This window comes from Punica granatum, chromosome 2, assembly GCF_007655135.1.
Source record: "Punica granatum isolate Tunisia-2019 chromosome 2, ASM765513v2, whole genome shotgun sequence".
Lineage (NCBI taxonomy): Eukaryota > Viridiplantae > Streptophyta > Magnoliopsida > Myrtales > Lythraceae > Punica > Punica granatum.
In genome coordinates, this window is record NC_045128.1 from 38,939,639 (window position 1) to 38,960,224 (window position 20,586).

At 40.6% G+C, this 20,586-nt stretch overlaps 4 protein-coding genes across 4 annotated transcripts; 2 read left to right on the forward strand and 2 right to left on the reverse strand.

The window, feature by feature from the left end:
• The first annotated feature begins 3,560 nt into the window (after positions 1–3,560).
• Positions 3,561–5,777, forward strand: LOC116197276 (alpha carbonic anhydrase 1, chloroplastic-like). The gene is made up of 6 exons (XM_031527366.1): positions 3,561–3,723; positions 3,951–4,162; positions 4,311–4,417; positions 4,757–4,859; positions 5,243–5,425; positions 5,545–5,777. Exons 1-6 carry the CDS (start codon positions 3,648–3,650, stop codon positions 5,674–5,676), a joined length of 813 nt encoding a protein of 270 aa, XP_031383226.1. The 5' UTR covers positions 3,561–3,647; the 3' UTR covers positions 5,677–5,777.
• Positions 5,778–7,209: 1,432 nt separating this feature from the next.
• LOC116195480 lies at positions 7,210–8,670 on the reverse strand. Its single transcript, XM_031524710.1, has one exon. It carries the CDS (start codon positions 8,475–8,477, stop codon positions 7,560–7,562), a length of 918 nt encoding a protein of 305 aa, XP_031380570.1. The 5' UTR covers positions 8,478–8,670; the 3' UTR covers positions 7,210–7,559.
• A 4,919-nt stretch (positions 8,671–13,589) lies between these two features.
• LOC116195479 (F-box/kelch-repeat protein At1g57790-like) lies at positions 13,590–16,184 on the forward strand. The gene is made up of 3 exons (XM_031524708.1): positions 13,590–13,897; positions 14,554–15,668; positions 15,865–16,184. The coding sequence occupies exons 1-2, from the start codon at positions 13,866–13,868 to the stop codon at positions 15,659–15,661; spliced, it is 1,140 nt and encodes a 379-aa protein (XP_031380568.1). The 5' UTR covers positions 13,590–13,865; the 3' UTR covers positions 15,662–15,668; positions 15,865–16,184.
• A 177-nt stretch (positions 16,185–16,361) lies between these two features.
• On the reverse strand, positions 16,362–18,090 carry LOC116195481 (replication protein A 14 kDa subunit B-like). The gene is made up of 3 exons (XM_031524711.1): positions 17,934–18,090; positions 17,222–17,479; positions 16,362–16,611 (listed from the first exon to the last, which is right to left on the reverse strand). Exons 2-3 carry the CDS (start codon positions 17,475–17,477, stop codon positions 16,547–16,549), a joined length of 321 nt encoding a protein of 106 aa, XP_031380571.1. The 5' UTR covers positions 17,478–17,479; positions 17,934–18,090; the 3' UTR covers positions 16,362–16,546.
• Between the last annotated feature and the right edge of the window lie 2,496 nt (positions 18,091–20,586).

The window sequence follows — 20,586 nt, forward strand, 5'->3', positions numbered from 1 at the left end:
TTTCATAATACAAACCATCATTATTATTGCTTATGTATACGTACTTACGTAATGTATATATATCTGCCTCCTCCTCTTCTTCTTCTTCTTCTTCTTCTTCTTTTTAACCATGGTATGCTTTCCCGGGTTGATTAGAGAAGGGTAGTAATTTAGGAATTTTAATTATTAGGCATCTTTCTTACTGGAAGAATTTCTTAAGATCACCTGCATTGAACGTCCGAGAGAGCCGCTTCCCTTTCAGGTCTTTCAAGATGTATGCTCCTGGATGAGGTGTCTCCATGATTCGATATGGTCCCTCCAGCTTAGGGGATAGTTTGTAAAGCTCTGCAGGTTTTTTGAACACATTATGCCTCAGAACGAGTTCTCCTTTGTAAAATTGGAGCATGCGTTGCCGCGGCCGTCTTGGCGGGAATTGTTGCCTTTTCCGCCTTATCACGTTTCTGGCAGCAGGTCAGATAGTGTCGCGCTTCCTCATTATTTTGGACCTCCACATAGTGATCGACACAGAAGGTAAGCAATTCAATTTCAGCGGGAAGGACTGCTTCTGTGCTGTAAACCAGGCTATAAGGAGTTTCTGCGGCGGTCCTTCGCGGAGTCATCGGATAGGACCATAAAACACTATGAAATTCGTCCGCCCAACTTCCTCCAACCGACATCTGCGAGCTTGGTTTTGAGGCCGTGTAAAAGTGTTCTATTGGTCACTTCCGTATGGCCATTGGTCAGAGAGTGCGCCACCGAAGTGAATCATTGTTCTATCTCGAGGGAGCGACAGAAATCACAAAATATCTGTCCTGTGAATTAGGTGCCATTGCCAGTGACCAGACAATGAAATCGGAAATTCTTCATGACGCGCTCGGTACGGCTTTTGCTTCCACCCACTTTGTGAAATGGTCCACTGCAAAGATGATGAACTTTTTTTGTCCAGCGGCAGGGGAAAACGGGCCTGGGATATCCATTCCCACTTGGAAAAAGGCCATAGAGTTGGCAATGGGTGTTGCTCTGTGGTCGGCTGGCATGGTATGTTTGCAAATAATTGGCACTGCTGACATTTTGCCATAAGGATTCTGGCATCCTCCATCATAGTAGGTTAGTAATATCCTTATCGAGATACTTTTAGAGGTAACGCTCGCGCACCTTTGTGGGCGACCGCTCTGCATTTGTGGACTTCCCTCATCACATAATCTGCTTCGTCGGGGTCGAGGCAACGTTGTAGGGGAACTTCATATCCACACTTGTAAAGAATGCCTTTTATGAGCGTAAAGCGAGCCGCCCTTGTTTGGATTCTTCAAAGCTCAAGTGGGTCGCGAGGTAAATCTTCACCTCGCGACAATGGGCGTCATCCATGTCATTCTATTCTCTGCTCGCAATACTTTTGCGGACGGGGACACGATGGGTCGATCGCATATTTTTTACGAGGTGCACCTCTCGAGGTATCATTGAGGCCATTTTTGACAATGCATCTGCCTCTTGATTACTACATTTGTCAATCAGCTCCACAAAACTTTGCTCGAATCCTGCCAGTAAGCCCCTTGCTCTAGCAATATATGCTTTCATTTTCTGCTCTCGCGCCTCAAATTCTCCGCAGACTTGCCGTACAATGAGTCGCAAATCGCTTTTTTACATGGAGGTGTTGGACACTTGTTCCCTTGGCGATTTGCAATCCTGTGATGAGAGCCTCATATTCTGCCTCGTTATTGGTTGCTGGAAAATTAATATTAATCTTTTGGCAGTTGAGGCTCTTTACAAATGCCAGGCCCTCGCTTGGACGACTACAGGCACATACAAGTCTACATTGAACCATCTATTTACTACTGCTAGTGCTTTCACTGATCATCATTGTTATAGGTGAGACTTGAGAGCCTTGTCGTATAACTTTCCCCATTAGTCCTACTCCGTGAGTTGCTTGAATTCTCAGCTCGAGGTCTGTGGTGATGCAGTTCAATCTGGTGATTGTCAATTGTTAAGTGATTAGCACTTTTCACCGCGTCACCTAAATCCTATCTGTGGATTGTAACTAAATTTTGTAGAAATGGAGCTAATATTTCAGTTGATGTGATCTTGTCAGTGTTCCTGTCGTCATGCAATGCTGGACGGATTCTCACTTGGTTCCAACAAGATCCTAAACAATCGCTTGGAGTCTCTGCCAGGCAGTCAATACCAATTCTGCAGCATGATTCCTCTTGGCAGTTCTATATCTCGACTGCCTTTACCATTAGCTGTTGGAAGCCCTTTTAGAGGGATGACGTTTCTGCATGATCTCTTCCACGCGGCTCATGCAGTACTGTCTGCAAATATTATCACCTTTTTTTTTTATTTCCTGTGGATAATCAACCACATTCAAGATTTGTTTGAGGCATTGGCTTCACCGTGTAAATCCTTATTCCCGGGCAGCTCTTATGTTATTGATCATTACGCCATTATACAATGATCATATGCCAGTACAGTTCGAGAAGTGGCTTCTGACCCTACTCTTGTATATATAGTTGGTGGAGGGATTCGTGGAACCTGGCTCGCCTTTGAAGTTTAACCTTACCGGTCGTCACTACGCATACTCGATTTGTTCTCTGGATTAATACAGTCGAACGATTGGCCTTGTTTTCATATCTATTTATGCAGTGAATGATTCTATAGATTACGATGTAATGAGAGTTAACAGTTCTGTAAAGATCCTGACATGGTCTACGTGTGAATATTTGCCGGCTCCCCAATTAGGTAATACTATTTTAAAAAAAAGATTATTCACGGGGATGAATCTATCAATGCAGCTTAATTTATTGGGATTAAAGGGTTTTAAAAATGCTAAATGCATCTAGGTTTGTAGTTTTTGCTTTCTTTATAATCAAAGGCAAGCTTGAAGGGACGCATCTAGATTGGCCAAAAAAAAAATTGAAAGGATGGATCTACGTTCAAATTTCCCAAAATTTTCTAGATAATTCTGTTGAAATATATATATATAATAAAAACAGTAAAATCCAGGAGCACCCAATTGAACACGTGCACAACTTGAAGTATCATCCATATGCATTTTCCTGATGTCAGATTACTCAAAATGGGGAAAAAGAAAAAGGAAAAAAAAAAAGATCGTAATGAACTCGATGATCTCATAAGTTAAAAAAAGTTACGCAACATAAATCACAGACTGTCCTAAAATCCAGCTCAACTAACAATATGATCCATTAACCGATGACCCCGCAGCGCAGCCTATTCGATGTTGGCCTAATTCGGAAAACTATGTTGATCCAACTCCAAACAGTAATGTGCGATATAATTACCACTTTGGCATTGCAGGGAAAGGAACAAGATGGATATATTAAAGATGCCAATTTCCTGACAGCATAAAACCGAAAAGGAGACCTGAGAGCATATAGGAAACGTATATAATTAGAAAAGGACATTGAAAAAAAAAAACAGAGAGAGAGAGAGCGGGAGGCGTACCAAAATTCTCGACAGGACACAGCCAAATTTAGCAGACAACCCGTTTTACTTTAGGTCCAGGGGAAAAAAAAAAAAGAAGGATTAATTTTAGATTTTTGCCTATTACTGAATCCCAACCAGAGAGGTTAAAAGGGCAGGAGGCTTCACCTCTGTTAGAGGAAATTGAAGCATTCTGGAGATTTTTGCATGCTGCAAATCCCTCCTTCCTAACAATGGCTGCTCCTCTAGGCCTCTTCTCCGTCTTGGCCTTCGCTTTGCTGCTCGCCGCCTCCTCTGTTACCTCCCACAGTAATCATTTCCCTCCCTCCCTCGACCGCTCGGCATCGGATTTCCTTATTGTCATTCCTAGCTGATCATATATAATATGTCATTTGGTTTCTCATACCCTTTCCTGGTATCGAGATACCGAAATGAAGCGGCTCTTTGAGTTCCCAAACAACTCTCTTATTTGCACTCGAGGTGTTACCTGATTGTTTCCATTTTCTTGTTCTTGCTTTTGTTTGGACAAATTATAGATGCCCAAGAAGGGTTCAGCTACTCGGGTGCCAAGGGACCGAGCAACTGGGGGCATCTGAGTTCGAAAAACTCGGCATGCTCCAATGGCAAGACCCAGTCTCCCGTCAATGTCGTTAAGAACCAGACGGTCCTGAGCAAGAGCCTCACGCCCCTGATCCGGGATTACCATCCTGTCAATGCCACCCTTGTCAACAATGGCTTCAGCATCGCGGTCCGTATATTTAATCCCTCGACCCCTCCTCTGTTTTGTTTTTAATGAGATGATGATGCTTCTTACTTTTTGAAAGTTAGTTATTTCTGTTAAGTCCCTTTTTTAGCATTTGAATAATAATTAACTAATTTGATTGATTAATAAATAGATAGTTTTCGAGGAAGAGGTCGGAGTATTGATGGTAGGAAACAAGAACTACAGCTTCAAGCAGATGCATTGGCACACTCCCTCCGAGCACTACCTCGATGGTGCCCAGTAAATATTCCTTCCCCACTCTCTCTGCTTCCGTACATATATGAACATGAATGTGGATTGCCCACGGGGCCACAGCATATTCTCGACACGATCGATATATGAGCACGAACATGAATTATCAGTTCATGTAAAGATTTGTTTAGGCCTAATTAGTCCAATGGAAGCTTGAGACAGGCCATTGGGCCCCGGTTTCGATTTGGTACATGGAGGCCCAAAGGATCCTCGAGTTCTTGAAGTCCTTCGGGCCCGTCTAGCTGTTGTCTCGGTCGTAGTTCCACATCACGTCGCCGTGTATCTAATCCGTATAAGTGCATTCTTGATACATATGCGCATGTGCAGGTACCCCGCTGAGTTGCATCTTGTCCACCAGGCCAAGGATGGAAGCTTAGCCGTTGCTGCTATCCTCTATGATTATGGCAAGCCCGACCGCTTCCTCCAGAAGGTCCGCAGCTCTCCAACCATTTGCTCAAAAACTCGCATTTCTTTTTCCCCAGATGACATCGTTCTGTCAATGAGCTAGGTTCGGGTGTTGCTCCTAGGGAAACACGGATTATCGATGACGGTTTTACTAAGAAGTGAAAAATCAACCAAAACTAGGTTATTGTAGCCTATTGGTTCCAGATCTTACTGAACTGTATGCAACTGCAAGAATTCACCCATGGCTGATTTCAATCTCCAAAGCATGACATGCCGATGATACATTATATATTACGTGCCTTACTAAATGCACAATGAGAGTCACAAGTTTCGCAGTTGCCTGTACCAAGCCAACACTCAACTAATTCATTCGATTAAATCTCTTAGTCTTATTTGGGTGATTTGCAGATCGAGAAGGGGTTGGCTGAAATGGCGCAGGAGACCTGTGGCTTGGATGAAGAATCTCACGTTGCTTTGGGATTCTTCAACCCGAAGAACATCAAGAGGAGCACCCGCAAGTACTACCGATACATCGGCTCCACCACCACCCCTCCTTGCACCGAGCAGGTCGTCTGGAACATCCTCGGCAAGGTACAGCTCTAACTTAATCACTCCGTCCATCAGACAAGAAGTGCCTTTTCAGAAAAATGAATCGGGAAGAGAGAATGATATTTGAGATAATTTGACAATTCATAATAATGAACGAGCAGGTGAGGACGATCTCAAAGGAGCAGGTGCAGCTTCTGAAGGCTCCGCTGTACAGCGACTGCAAGAACAACTGCAGGCCGGTGCAGCCCCTCAACGGGAGACAGATTCAGCTGTACGACGAGCTCAGCCACTAGAGGCACTGTAACCATGACTAATTATATCCAGTGCGCGATGTGCAGCTAATTGTTGGACTCGAGTGTTATACCAAATTAAGAAAGAGTGATTTCTCTACTTATGTCTTACCGAATTCAATCCATTTGAAAATATGCTAATTTCCAATATGGTTTTGATCTACTGCCCTAATTAAACAATCTAGATTCCTTCACGGATTAGCCCCCGTCGCTTCTCTTGCAAGCATCACACACACATTTCCAAGTAATGACACATTGGCCCCTCGGAAACTGCATGCGACCGACCAATAAAAGATGGCCATGTGTGCGCCAGGAGCCGAGCTTCGGCTATTACGAGGCAGGATCGACCAGTTGAGTAGTCCGGAAGACTCACAGATAGATATATCAAATAAGGACCGAGCTTCGTTAGATTCTTTAAAATCAACGCACTTGTTCAAAACATGTTATTGACTACCGATCAGCAGTTTCCCTTCAAAGAGATAATTATGAGTGGAAAATGGACAAATTGATCCAACGGGCATATGCAATATGAGTCAACATTGGCACTGTTAAGTGGAACAACAAATTTTCATTGGAATAACAAGATGTCGCAATGAGATTCAACTTGAATCAAACTACAAAATAAATATTTTCAGTGAGTTTCGAATCATGCATGCAACTAAAATCATTTCACTGAGAAGAAAGTTTAGTATGCTGTCGAGTCGCATTCTTGTAATTTAATGGAGCAACAATTCATCGGCCGATTAAGACCAAACATGGATTAATAATTCGGGAGAAAGGAAAAATCGAACCGAAAATTGACTTTGGAGGACAATATGAAAACGAGTTGCGGACCAAATGAAAGTTAGGGAGCCCTTTTTGACCGGTTAGCCTGAGCAATTTGGACCGATCAAACATCATACCCCCTGACCCAGCCCACCTACTTCATTGCGGAAAGTATTAAATGCTGTCATCATCGACACATGATCAGTAATGTAAGGCTACTGTCATTTTCTGATCCTCCGGACATTGATGAATCCCATCCCTCGAATCCTTTCTTTATTAAATTCGACGAGTCTCTATTGCAGAAAGTTATATCGAGCTTATGAAAGTTTTGCGGCTACGAAACCGGGGTGTCCATTTTTCGGACGCCGCGATGGTTGGGACATTATGTTACCAATTGGTGCTTGTTGGTCAAAAGATATTTGTACAGATAGGTAGATCGGACTTTATTGTCGACGCAATTATTTCTTAGACTGTTGGATTTTTCATCCAAAATAATTATAGCTTTTGCTTTCTGAATAATATAAGAAAAAAGATGATCATGATAAGAATAGGTTTTACCCACGAGATATCATTTGTTCGGATCGAAACTGCACTGTTTTTTCACGACCATTCAAGGAGAACGGCCATTTTTTGCTCTTATAAGCCGATCGAGGCTGTCGTATCTCTCACTTCGATCTGCATCTCTCGTATGAGTATCTCTATCTCTATCTCTTCGATGGGAGATTTGGTACCTCATCGATCGGCATTTGATTTAATGTGCTCCAACTGGAATTCACTTCAACCCCAACAAAATTTTATTACAGTTCTCACACGGAAATTTACAGCTGCTCACTCCAAAATCGTTCAAATCTATTTACAGAAGATGCCCTTTTTCTTAGATCGCAAGAAACGATAAACAAGAAAGGCAAAAGTGGGGGTGAAAAAAAAAAAGGGAAAAATAAAAACAATCTTCCGTTTTACAATTCCACCTTTTTACCAGCCACGGTACGGCGAATACGGTTATTCAACGTGCCACGTCATCCCGACAGCCCGATTCAAGTTTGGCGGGCTCCCCTGGCGTCGGATCACCGCCGTTCCTTCGCAAGCGGGCCCCAATTCCGTCCGTGTGCCAGATAATACCATCACGCCACGTCGTTGACCCACGCGTCAGATCTCCGACCCGAAGCGAACCTCATCATGCCGCCCAAACCGGGCGGTTCTCCGTCCGCCGCGCTTCTCCTGGGGAGAGAGAGCGACTCCGAGGAAGGCGCGTCGAGATCACGAGGCGGCAGGCGCTCCCTAATGTCGCGCGTGATTGACGCCGAGCTCCTTCGAGGCGGTGAGTACCCGCGTGGCGCTTGGCGGTCACCGGACTCCCTCTCCGATCTCCGTCCGGACCGGAACATGGACCGGAAGCTCGACAAGAACCCGGCTCTCCTCCTCCCGGCTGGCTTGACCTTTTGTGGGGCCGGTTCGCTGGACTTGGACCGCTGGCGGGTCCTTAGCCTGCGGTTGCGGTCCTTCTTGGACCTCACGCGTCCCATGCACGAGACCTTGGGCGAGGACGGCTCAATCACCGGAGCCTCCGATTTCCCGGTGGATCCGGACCGTTTGGGGAAAAGCCGAGTGTTTCCAGCCTTAGCGTTCCGGCGATTCTTCGAGTCGACGAAGCACGACTTCTGAGGCTTCGGGAGTCCAAGAAGCGCGGCCCTGGACTTCCGATTGACGGAGAAGCGCTGGGAACTGGAGTTCGAGCTCGGAACCAGGCTCGGGTTCAAGTTGGTGGAGTTCGAGTTCCCCTTCGTGGACTCCTTCCGCTCGTAGTAGGCGTTGCGGTCGAACCAGTCGAACTCCGCGTCTTTGGAGAGCCAGAAGGATTCGGGCGGGAAATCGGGAGGGATCTCTTCGGCCGGAAGCTCCGGGCTTGAATCCGCATCCGAATCCAAATCATCCTCTGCAGGAGGCCGTTCTTCGCCGGCGAGAGTCTCGCAGGCGATCTTGTTGTCGCATGAGGCGCCGGCGCAGGCGGAGACCAGAGCTTCTAGATCCACCTGAGGCATCTAACTTTACGAGCAAGCTAGGGACAACTTGTTCTAGAGAGAGAAAGGAGGGATAGAGAGAGAGAGAGAGAGAGAGAGAGAGAGAGAGAGAGAGAGAGAGGGAGGGAGATGGCAATGGAGAGTGGGAAGAGAGATGGAGAGAAGTTTTATACAGAGGGAGGGGATTGTTTCGTCACGAAAGAGAGATGAGATTCAACGGAGGACTGAGTTTCGGAGATGTTGACTCCTACGTGAACGATGAGGTGAGGTGAACTCACTGACTTCACCCTTTTTCTTCCCCCCTTTTTTAGGGTGCTAATATAAATTAAATAATTAAAATTCGAACGTTCAATAAATAAATAAAATATGTTCAGTGTCAAAATAACACAAAAGGAATAGAACAAAAGTTTGATTTAGGAGTCAGGTTCTTTCCTATCTTTTTGTTTTTCCCCTTTCATTTCAAATTGTTCGATTAATATAATGTTTTCATATGTTCCAAATAAAAAAGACAAAAATATAATTTTCTTTAGCAACTTTTTTTTTTTTTTTTTCGTTATGTACTATGATATCCAAAAGCACAACGGTCCCCGACTAATCCAGGTCGGACCGGATCTTCTCACTAAGAAGTAAAGCTCTTCCAATTAATGTTTTCTTCCATTCACAAAATTCGAATCCGAGACTTTATTTAAGAAGAACAAGCGTCGAATCACTTGGATCGATCTTGTTGGTTTTTTGGTAGGATTTTTTTTTTTGTAACTTTTAGTTGAGACATCTCTATGCACCGCTCCGCGTAGCCAGTAAAATACTAAAGTATTAAATGTCTAATTTATTATCAATCGAGGAGTTAGGTTTAATACTTTTTGACATATAAAATGTTGATACTAATGATCCCCATAATATACATATATATATGCATAGTTTTTTTAATAATTTTCGAAGTGATTTAATTTATTCGTGACTAATTTTACCAAGAAAATTTTATTCGTAACTAGAGAATTTTTTAGTCAGCTCATATGTCACGGGCGTATGATCGAATGACTTAGAATTTTCAATACGAATCAGGTTGAGAGAAATTAAAGAAAGGATTGCTCACATGCCATCTTGCATATAAAAAGTATCTAGTTTAGCTAGCGGTCAAATTGATGACAGTCCATAGTGGATAAACAAATATGGCATTACGAGGCCGTTTGGATTCAGAGTTAAAAGTTATTTTGATTTTGATTTTGATTTTGATCGTGGAAAATGATAAATGAGATATGATTATAAATTTGACTTGGGAAACGTGTGTTTTTGTTGCGTAGTGTGTTGAATTAAAGTTAAAGTTAAAATTTTTGAATTGGAAAATGTGTATTTTTGTTGTGTAGTGTGTTGAGTTAAAGTTAAAGTTAAAATCAATGCACTGTGAATCCAAACGGGACCTACATAACCTAATTTTCTATGGTCCAATCTTGGCATGTTATTTTATTCAACCACTCCCATTTTGAAATTTTTCATACGAGTCTTCGCATTATGCACACAAGTTTATATTGTTTTTTTTTCTCTTTCTCGTTGGCTTTTTCATGTTCTAGAACCTATGATTGAGCAATATTCTCATTAGATATACATGTCTCGCATGACATTATATCATGCACGATTTACACCTTAATGATTCCAAAATGATTGAGCAGTATTCTCTACGTACTTGTATCGTTCTGATTGCTGAAATGACATTCTAAATAAGTCTCCATTTAAAAAGTGATCACTAGTATTATAACAGAATGAGATTCTGACTTAAAAGCAATGATTTGGATTAACATGGTATTCTTGATTCAAAGGCAAGTGCATGTTCACAAGATTTAAGAAACAATCGACATAGTTCATCTGTTTTTGAAGAAAAAAACAGAAAGGTGTCTGTAGAGACCATTCTTCTTCGGTGCATGAGCGCTCATGTTGTCAGTTGTTCTACCGTTTACATGCATTTTTTTCCCGGTGTGTTTCCCATGATAGGAAGCCCAATAGACCCAACTAATCCAGTTCGAGCTGACTCACTAAGGAATAAAAACTCTCATAGTCAATTATTTTCTCAATTCAGAAGATTAAAACTCGAGATTTTATTTAAAAAAAATAAATGTCGAACCGCTTATATTAATCCTTGTTAGAGTTTACATGCAAAAATTTGATCATCCAATAACTCAATAGAGTCGGCGGTTGATGAGATATTCAAATACAAGTAGTTTTGAGAATTTCTAAAGTAGCTTTGGCAAGAACCATCTATAGTTAAAACTATATGTGGTTTGCATCAATTGATATCCAATGGATTTCGATCAATTTAAGTTCAAACTTGGTCCATTGATAAATCAAAGTTCTCTTAATCGTCTTTTTCTGTTTTTATGCTTTGAATTCAGGATTTTACTTTAAGAAAAAAATGTGTGGATTATTTGAATTAATTAGAGGCAAAAAAAAAGAAAAAACAATTTCATATGAATATATATATATACGTATACATATATTGATGAATTTACTTTTCGATAAGTATTATCATATTCGAAAATTCAAAAGATTTCAATTAATTGTATTCGAGTCTAGTCGGTTTACTAAGAGATAAAATTCTCATAGCATAGATTTTCTTTCATTCAAAAAAACTCAATTCGATATTTTATTTTAAAAAAATAAATATTAAATCACGTAAATCGATCCGTATTGGTTATATTGAACTTATAGAATATGTACATAGGAAAGGAGGTCAGACCACGTTTCTTGGAAAGACAAAAAGGGATATAAAGCCTGATGGAATTTCTATGGGCTTTAATCTCAACTTCAAGCCCCATTACAGCCGCCGCCAATGGTGAATTTCTCTTTCTTTGGGCCCCACACACTGTTTTCTATAATACCCCCTTCGCCCCGCGCCCCCCCCCCCGACCCGGCCCGCCCGCCGTTTTTTTTTTTTTCTCTCCCAATATCACATGTATGATGTATCGTTTTCTTTGTTTATTTAATTATTTTTCATATTATAATTTCTTTTTTCTTTTTGATTTATCCTCCGAAAATCTAACGGGCCTTGATTAATCTAACTCGATTCGAATCGACCCATCAGTTCTCTTGGCGTGAATTTTTTTCTATTTGCAATACTCGTACCTGAGATCTTATTTAAGGATAGCAAAGGTCGAATCACTTAGTGATGTTGATATTATTATTTATTTTCTTGTCAATGCTTGCGTATAAATCTGACAAATCATTAACTGAAATCGTCGAGTGGAAGGAAGTAATTCTGCCCTCTATTGATATATAAAGAGTGTACCATGCATATGGATAAGCTGTAGATTATTATTATAATTATTATTCACGCACATGCACACAGACAAAAGCCCCTCCTTTCCCTCCCCGTTTTATTAGCACAAAATCCAAAATTTCCCATTTCTTAAGCACTAATCTCGTGAATTATGCACAACACAAATTGTATTATTTACTGTATTAATTACTGAAATAGTGACTCATTTGACTATGAAAAAAGTTACAGTATTAATGATTATCAAATCAGTGGAGGGCTCGAGTGAGAATTTTGATGACTCTTGGAGTTGATTTCAATCCAATGAAGGCATAAATACAAATATCTGTGGGCGCGTGGGCGCCTGTATATATGACTGGATGTTAATGCTGATCTTAACTTTGCGAAATTATTTGTTCTGTCAAAATCAGGAGCCGCATATATAAGAATATATTCCTTGAATGTTCACAAGAGGGTTTCTAGAAGGACGCAGATATTATTATAGGGGAGGGAAGGTATAACTCATTCAAAAGGAAAAAGGAATCAATGCTTTGCTCGGAAAAATTGTCATAAGATTCATATCAATTATAACATTAATTAGAAATTAAGAGAGAAAAATGACAAATTAAGCTTGGGTTCCTACAATTTTCAGTTCTAAAATATATATTTTATAAACATTAATCAACGTTCATCAATATGAATCGTGATAAAGATTTATTTTTCATCACACCCTCCTCTTTTTTTTTTTCTTTTGCTTACATAATTATCTCCTTTTCTTTTTGTCGATAAGGAACAATACTAGCAAATAATACGGTACTGTGACATCATTCAATTTGCTCATATATTTTGGCGTGCAATTTCTTGCAGGCTATGGGAGGGAAAAAAAAAAAACTTCAATGACATGAAAAGCGTACGTGTCATTGTATTTAAAAAGAAAAGTTCATTTTGGCTCTTAAAATGTTTGCTAAATATTATTCCAAGAATAAATATGAGCAAAAAATTTACTTAAAATTCTTTCTATCATGAAGTGCGGTGTAAGAGACTCTTCCTCGGTTGAACCTACCTGTACAAGTTTTTGTCAACAAAGTTACACTTTTCGATTTTTAATCAGTGAAGTGTGTTGAATATGGACTGACTAGGCCACAACGAAAAGATTCGAGGGATGTCAGTAGGAATTCACATTTCCAATGGGGTTCCATTTCTTTGACTTTCTGGATATTGATGGGCCTTACTCTTAATTCGGCCCAATATTGTCCATCAAACGGGGTGGTAGATACCGGTCCAGTTGAAAATTCTTGATGTGCCAGAAGTGGCTGCAATAAAAAGGATTATTCGTACGTGTATAAACCACTTGGCAAATAGCATGATTAAGCTTTGGTCATTATACCGATCGATGTGGGATCAAGCCAGAGAAAAGGGTGCCTGATGCCATCCGAGCGATGTATAACTTTAAACTATTCCCGTTGGCGTTAGGGTAAAGGGGACTGAAAACCGTAAGGTTCGTTTGATGATAATCTCCTTGTCTAGCAAGTAGGCTGGGATTTGTTTTCCATGGAGTAGTTCATCACTTGGTGCTCACAACTCATCCTTAAGACGCCTCTCAACCCTCTTTACCATCGGTTTATTTATTTTCATTTTAAATTTGATGGGAAATTCAATGATATCTTAAGCAAATCGTCTCTTAACTCCTCGGAACTGTTGGATCAACATATGATTCACAACTGTATTAATTCATCGGTTTTGAGCAATCTGCCGTTCGATTTTCAGAACCTAGAATTTCCATTGATTTGTACAGAGAAAGAAGCCATTGCCCATTTTCATTTATGTCCTTTCGCAAGCAACGTTTCTCAAAAATGGTAAGTATCCGGTAGGGGTGTACGGAAGACGGAAGGTTCTTTTCTTTGTGAACCGGCGGCGCCAAATTCCCGGAGATCAATATGATTGGTCGGACACATATTTAGAAGCGTGAATCTTCCGTGCCTGATCATTTGTATTCCTTTGCGGGCAGGGGCAGAAAAGGCGCACGTGTTGTCCTGTGCCTTCCCCTCCTGTCGGTCCCAAATCCCAATCTCAAGAAATTCACTCGCACAGTCCCAGTCTCGCCGTCTCTTTGAATCTTCTTCTCCTTGTTCAGCGGGTCGTACGGCATTTCGGTTCTCAACAACATGGCGGGAAGAAGAAGAAGGAAGCTAAAATCGTAAGCTTTCTCCCTTTCTGTTTCGGAGGATTGCAGCTCTGTTCATCTGTTTGTACAGTGGCTGAATCGCTGATGGTTAGGGTTAACAGATCACTGTGGCCTACTTTTGATTCTTGAGCCGTTGAAGTCCATCTCGACCCGTGACTCACCTCGGATCCCTGATCCTGGTGGGGTTTGAGAATGGAGTTAGATAGCAAAGATTGGTTCGAGTGGAGAAAAGCGAATTAGGAATTTCTTGAAATTGGGGTTCTTGCTGGGTCTGGGTTTTATCTCTGGATGAAGCCTCAGCTGAAATTCTGCTTGTGAAGAGCTGATACTCTGTTGTATCTTGCGGAGGCTATCGTGATGCACAGAGTGAATTTTGGGATTGGATGGTTCGTATATGCGGAATAAGATTTGTACTAAGTAGATGGCGTGCTATGTCATTGTTATCATGCGCTTTCGAGCCTCATTGGTTTCGAGTGAGTGATGGATCATATGTTCATTTCAGTTTGATTTTCCCGAGTCCAAATTCATAGTTATGCCATTCTTCATTAATGTTTTAAATTATTGCCTTGATCAGTTAGTTGTTGGTTAGCTAATAGTGTGAAAAAAGACTGGATTGGTTGCGATTTAAAATAACGTACCCTTTTTTTCCCCCCCTTCAATTGTGCTAGGTTAACTGAAACCACAAGAGAAAGCAAAGAAATAGCAAGAAAGGGGAAGAAGGTGAAGTTGGAGCTGCAGACTTGGTCTGACCTTCCTCCTGAACTTTTGGAGTTGATATTTTCCCACCTTACGCTACATGATAATGTCCGTGCCTCAGTCGTCTGTAAAAGATGGCACTCAGTTGCTAATTCTGTTCGAGTGGTGAACCAATGTCCATGGATCATGTATTTCCCCAAACGGGGTCACCTTTATGAGTTCTATGACCCATCACGCCGGGAGGCTTATTCCCTTGAGTTGCCAGAGTTGCAGGGATCAAGGATCTGTTACACAAAAGATAGTTGGTTGCTCCTATACAGACCTAGAATCCATTGTATGTTCTTCTTTAACCCGTTTACACGGGAGGAGCTAAAGCTTCCTAGATTCGAGCTGACCTATCAGATGGTCGCCTTCTCCTGTGCTCCCACGTCCCCGGATTGTGTAGTTTTTACTGTGAAGCACAGTGGACCTACAGTTGTTGCTATTAGCACTTATCAACCTGGGGCGTCGGAGTGGACTACAGTTAATTACCAGAACAGGTTGCCCTTTGTGAGTAGCACATGGAATAAACTTGTTTTCAGCAATGGCGTTTTCTATTGCCTCAGTATCACGGGTTGGCTCGGGGTTTTTGATCCCAAGGAGCATACTTGGAACGTCCTTGTTGTGCCTCCACCTAAATGTCCCAATAACTTCTTTGCTAAGAATCAGTGGAAGGGGAAATTTATGGCCGAGCATAAGGGGGAAATCCTAGTTATTTATACATATTGCAGTCAAAATCCAAATGTGTTCAAGTTGGATCATAGAAACATGGTGTGGGAAGAAGTAAAAACTCTTGAAGAGGTGACCCTTTTTGCAAGTTTCTTGACATCCCATTCGAGGACTGATCTTTCAGGGATTATGACTAACAGTATCTACTTCTCTAAAGTTCGTTTCTATGGGAAGCAGTGCATATCTTACTCTCTCCGTAGCAGGAGATATTATCCGTGCAAGCAGTGTTATGACTGTGGAGATCAAGCTCCTTTTGAGAGTATTTGGATCGAGCCCCCGAAAGACCTAGCTCCCTTCTTTGCAGAATGCTAGTCAGCTAGTAAGTGTTACTGCATACACAACTTGAGCATCTAGTATTATATTTTCCAGCATATTATGTGATGATTGGGGTGACATATCTTTTGAAGGGCGACTTCTGTGAAATCCTTTCATTAGTTTTATTTGTTATGGATATGGTCAATTATTATTACAAATTTTAAAAAGTGATTGTCCGTCTTTCTTGTTGATGAAAACAGATGTTCGGAGCTCAAATCATTCTCTTCCTAATGGAGTTCGAGAAATCCTCCATTAGTGGCTCTCCAGTTCTCCGACAAAATCACAATTATCGGGTTTTGGTGGCTGTAGAAAGGAAGAGGACATTGTTTGCCTCAAGTCTTCATGTCACTGAGTTATCTGACATTTCATTAGCACCCGCAGCAGAGCAATACCTTCATGCGGGGAAAAAAAAAGTGGACCTACTTTGTTTATGTTGTGCCGGGAATTAATGTATTCATCCATGAAAAACTAGTTCAACGTATGAGAGTCAATAGTTTATCGTTGTTTCTTTGTACAGAAATGAGATGCGATTATTTTTATTAGCAGAAAGTGCAATTTATGCAGGAACAAAACGGACAGCAGATTTGCCATACGGAACATTCTCATTCTTAGATCTGATGGTACTGCCAAATGTTCCAAGTTTGACACGGTCACTAGCTCGCTATGGAAGAGTTGTGTGCTAATTCGACTAACTACGTTCATCATGGAAACTATTAATCATTGGAAAGTAACCTATGCATACAAAAGCAACGCCGTGTTCCGGAAGGTTTACAGGAGAATACAGAAGATAAATTCTTCAGTACATAACTGCTATTTACTCCCGAGTGAGTAATGAGTAAAGCCCATTAATGCTTCATCTAAACATGAGCAAGGTCCAGCATCTCAAAGGAAGAGGTGCTGATACTCTCCGTTTGCAAGTTGACAGAGCTTGTTATGGTTGACAGTATCTGATAAGAAACAGAGAAAGGAAACAAGCGAAGAGTATGAAAAGGATCAATTTCCATGTGCTAATGCATAAAGACAGTCACAGCAGAACGAGGCCACTAACAGTTCTCGACAACATGATGTTGATAAGAGAAATGTTCATTTCTTGGATGGTATGCTGCAATTCAGCTCAACAAAGCCTCAAGAGAAGGAAAAACATACAAGGACAAAGGACAATGAACACTATTAACCATATGCATACGCGAAATGGCTAGATAATTTGAAATGTTAGAACTCGTTAGGACGTAAAAAGGAACCCCAATGAGGACTAAAAGAAAGTCCCATTTGTGGAGCCAAGATCTTGCAGGTGATACATGTCATAAGCAATATAATAACCGAAGACCAAAGAGAACACCCCAGCAGCTGATGGAATACCTCCATGGCATCTAAAGTAGGTCGATTCAAGGAAAGAGACAGAATCTCAACATAAAGCAACCATTGCGGCATTCAGAACATACAGGAATAACCATTTCCCCTTGAAGAGCATGGCAAATTGATTTACGGGCATCTGCCCGAGGTATAAGGTTTGTGTTAAAAATAGAAAAGTCGAGAGTTTTAGGAAGAAAGCCATACCAAAAGAGTCGCCGAAGTTGGTCCAGGAATCAGCAGTGATGGAACTTTGACTATCAGCAATGCCAATGACCTCAACAAATGTTGTTAGTGGCGATGGGGGCGAGCCTTTCACCACCAGTTGCTTATCATCGACGGATTTCCCTATTACAGCTGCGCCATCATTCCGTATGACCTGAATCACTGCCCGGACTTTTCTTCCAACATATCTGCCAAGCAGCTCCGCATTGACCAGGACTGCAGGGTTTGACGTATCCATGTCTGGCAAAACGAAGAAGGATAGATGTGAAACTTCTCCGAGAGCTACCCAACAGATCGTTTTAAGGCTCACTAAGATCAACCACATCCATCCCGTTATCGATTAATGGGACATCCACAGGCTAAACGCAGCCACTAATCCTGATCTCCTAAGCTTGCTGAAGCTCGGATACACTGGAAACTGCATCGGAAGTATAAATCTAATCCCTTTTAACTTTGTATCACTTTGTAACCACCATTTCACATGCGAGTATGCGTTATAATCAATCGTGGACAAAAACACAAACCCAAAGCGGAAGAGATGAACTGAGCTATCGCTGGACTGGGGAAAAGAAAGCAGCAGGAGAAGCGCGTTGATTCTGCTACTACACACTCGATTTCACTAATTCGAGTAGCAAAAAGCGACCATTCCGGAGGAGATCAAGCAAACCAGGCGACTGGAGAGAGTAGGGTTTACCTGAGCAAGTGATCCGTTGAGAGGACGGCCTTCTCGAGATCGGAGACACAGAGCGCTGCGGCTATGGCGGCAAAGCGAAATGAGGAGGGAAAGAGAACAGGGGCGACTCTCTCTGTCTCTCTTATAGGACCAAAATTTCGAATGCGCGCGTTTTTTTTTCCAAAAAATGGGAAGATAAAAACTAAAAAGAAAGGGAAAATTTAATTCTAGATTAATTACTTTTAGATTAAGTTATTTATTATCTTCTATATTACAAATTAGAAAAAGAAAAATAATTGGAATAACTTTACTTCTCCTAAAAAATCCACAGTAATATAGCTTTGCTTAAGTCCACCGAAAAGAATGACTTTGATTAATACAAGTCACGGCGACAAAAAGTTTAATATTAATATAAATGACAAGATAAATGTTATATTCATGAATGTCAGGTGAAAAACTACCAGTCACTCATCTTTTTTTCTCCTATTTTTCATTCTTCCACTCTCTTCCTCTCTCTGTAGCCAAAGAAGTTCTTCGGCAACACCATGTGATATCGGGAAGTACCGAGTCAATTGCGTAAAATAAAAATTGAGCGCTAATCACTCGAGTAATTATACAATTATTTTTAATTGAAAAACGATCTTTTTTATTCTTCTACACGACATAGGTACGACCACTTGAGACTCTCTCCTATACCCGTCAAAGTCCAAATGACTGTTTCTCCACCTCAATTTTTAATAATTGTAACCACTTAATAAATTCATATTTTTTAAAAATAAAATTAAGGATTAATTGGATAATTATATTTTTTAAAAAATTGACATTATAATCAACATGCTTATAGAGGCCCAATCCATCACCACGCGAACCCAAGTTCAGGTTGTGGGCCGAGTCCACTTCTGCGTCTACCACTCCCAGCAGGGTCCCCGTCCCACCCGCTCTTCAGGATGCTGCTTGACAAGGCCGGAGACAAGCTTGGGTTCGAATAGCGGAACCCACCGAATGCCGTGGGAGATATGAGTTTGGGAAGATGTCGTTACGTGACGATACTTTTTCTAGTGATTGATTGGCTTCATGGTTTACTCAATGGTCTTTCTGTCATTCAAAAAGAGTTTTAAGAAGGGTTGGATTTAGATTTATCTACAACGATAGGGATGGACTTAGAATTTTCTTTAGGCGGGGCAGAATAATTAATTAATGACATGACATATATTGTGCATATATTACTTCTATACAGATTTTACAGCATAACTATATTAAACATGCGACAATTTAAATGAGAAGTTCATAAAACTTATAAGATTTATGATTGTACGACGAACTCATCACTTCATAAAATATAAAATAAATTTGTTGAGCTAATAATAAATAATAGAGATGAAATAGACTAAAAATGATCATATCGGATGGATTCGCGAGGGCAGGACAAACCCACTCTTTGGTGCTCGTGAGCCTTATGGCCTCGGAGCCACAAGATCATTAGGGCTCAGATCGAGCCGGAGCTGCTACGATGCTTTTCATCTTCTTCGATGCTGAAGAAGATGAACATTGGTAATTTTTTTAAAATAATTTCTTAATTTAATATTTTTATTTTTAAAGAGGAGGGCAATTTGGTCTTCTAATATTCAATTTTATCCCATTCTTTGATTTTTAATTTTGCTATTCCCTCCAATCAAACAAACAATTTTTTTTTTATAATTTCAATTCTATTCTTGCGAACCAAATGCCATGTAAGTGTATTATTTAATTTTTAGGGCAAAACTAAACTAGTGTGTTTCGAAAGTATATGAGAGAATGAGATGAAACCTTCTTATTATGGAGCAAAACTTAGAACATCGTATTTTTAGGTAAGAAGAATGATAAATTTCTCGGGGAGGGGGAAATAAGAAGAGCTTGTGTATCTCATTGATTGATTGCTATAAACATTTGCGTTTGAGAGAGATAAAAACTCAGGCTATTACTTTTTAAAATTTTATCCAGTGTCCTTTGGATAAAATATAAGATTCATTACTACGTGAGATTTCTTTATGCATTCGCATCCCACAAACTTCTATAAGTAACTCTTTCTAATAATACGAATTAAATAAGCAAATTAAAAGTCGTATCGTGGAGGTAGGTTGTGTTACAAGATGCAACGTTGTCCTGTTGACAATGTTCTGTCATGTTCGAGTTTAACAATGGGATCGATCGAGGAAAATGAAATATTGACAATCCTAAGCGCGTTGGTCTACTCACTGATAACTTAAGGCCTTGTTTGGTTTGTGAGTATAATTTTAAAATCACAATTCTAACTTAACTCTACCCACTACAAAACAAAACAAATCATACAAAGTCAAAGAGTGAGCCCCATTTATACAATTTTTTTTTCATAACAAAACAACATAACTCATACAAAGTCAAAATGTGGACCCTATTTATACCACTATTTTTCAAAATCAAAATCTGATCTTAAAATCATACTAGGAAACCAAACGCAGTATAAGTTACTTATTCCTGACAAGTGTGATTTATAATTTCGGTCTCGTAAAAGTACCCTAAAATGCCCATGCTTAATTAACATATTTCATGCAATTTGGAAAAGTACAAAACCTAAAACGGTCCGACAAATACGATCCGGACACCAACACCACCACAACCGTCCGATCAGATTGAGGCAAATCGCAGCCGTCCACGG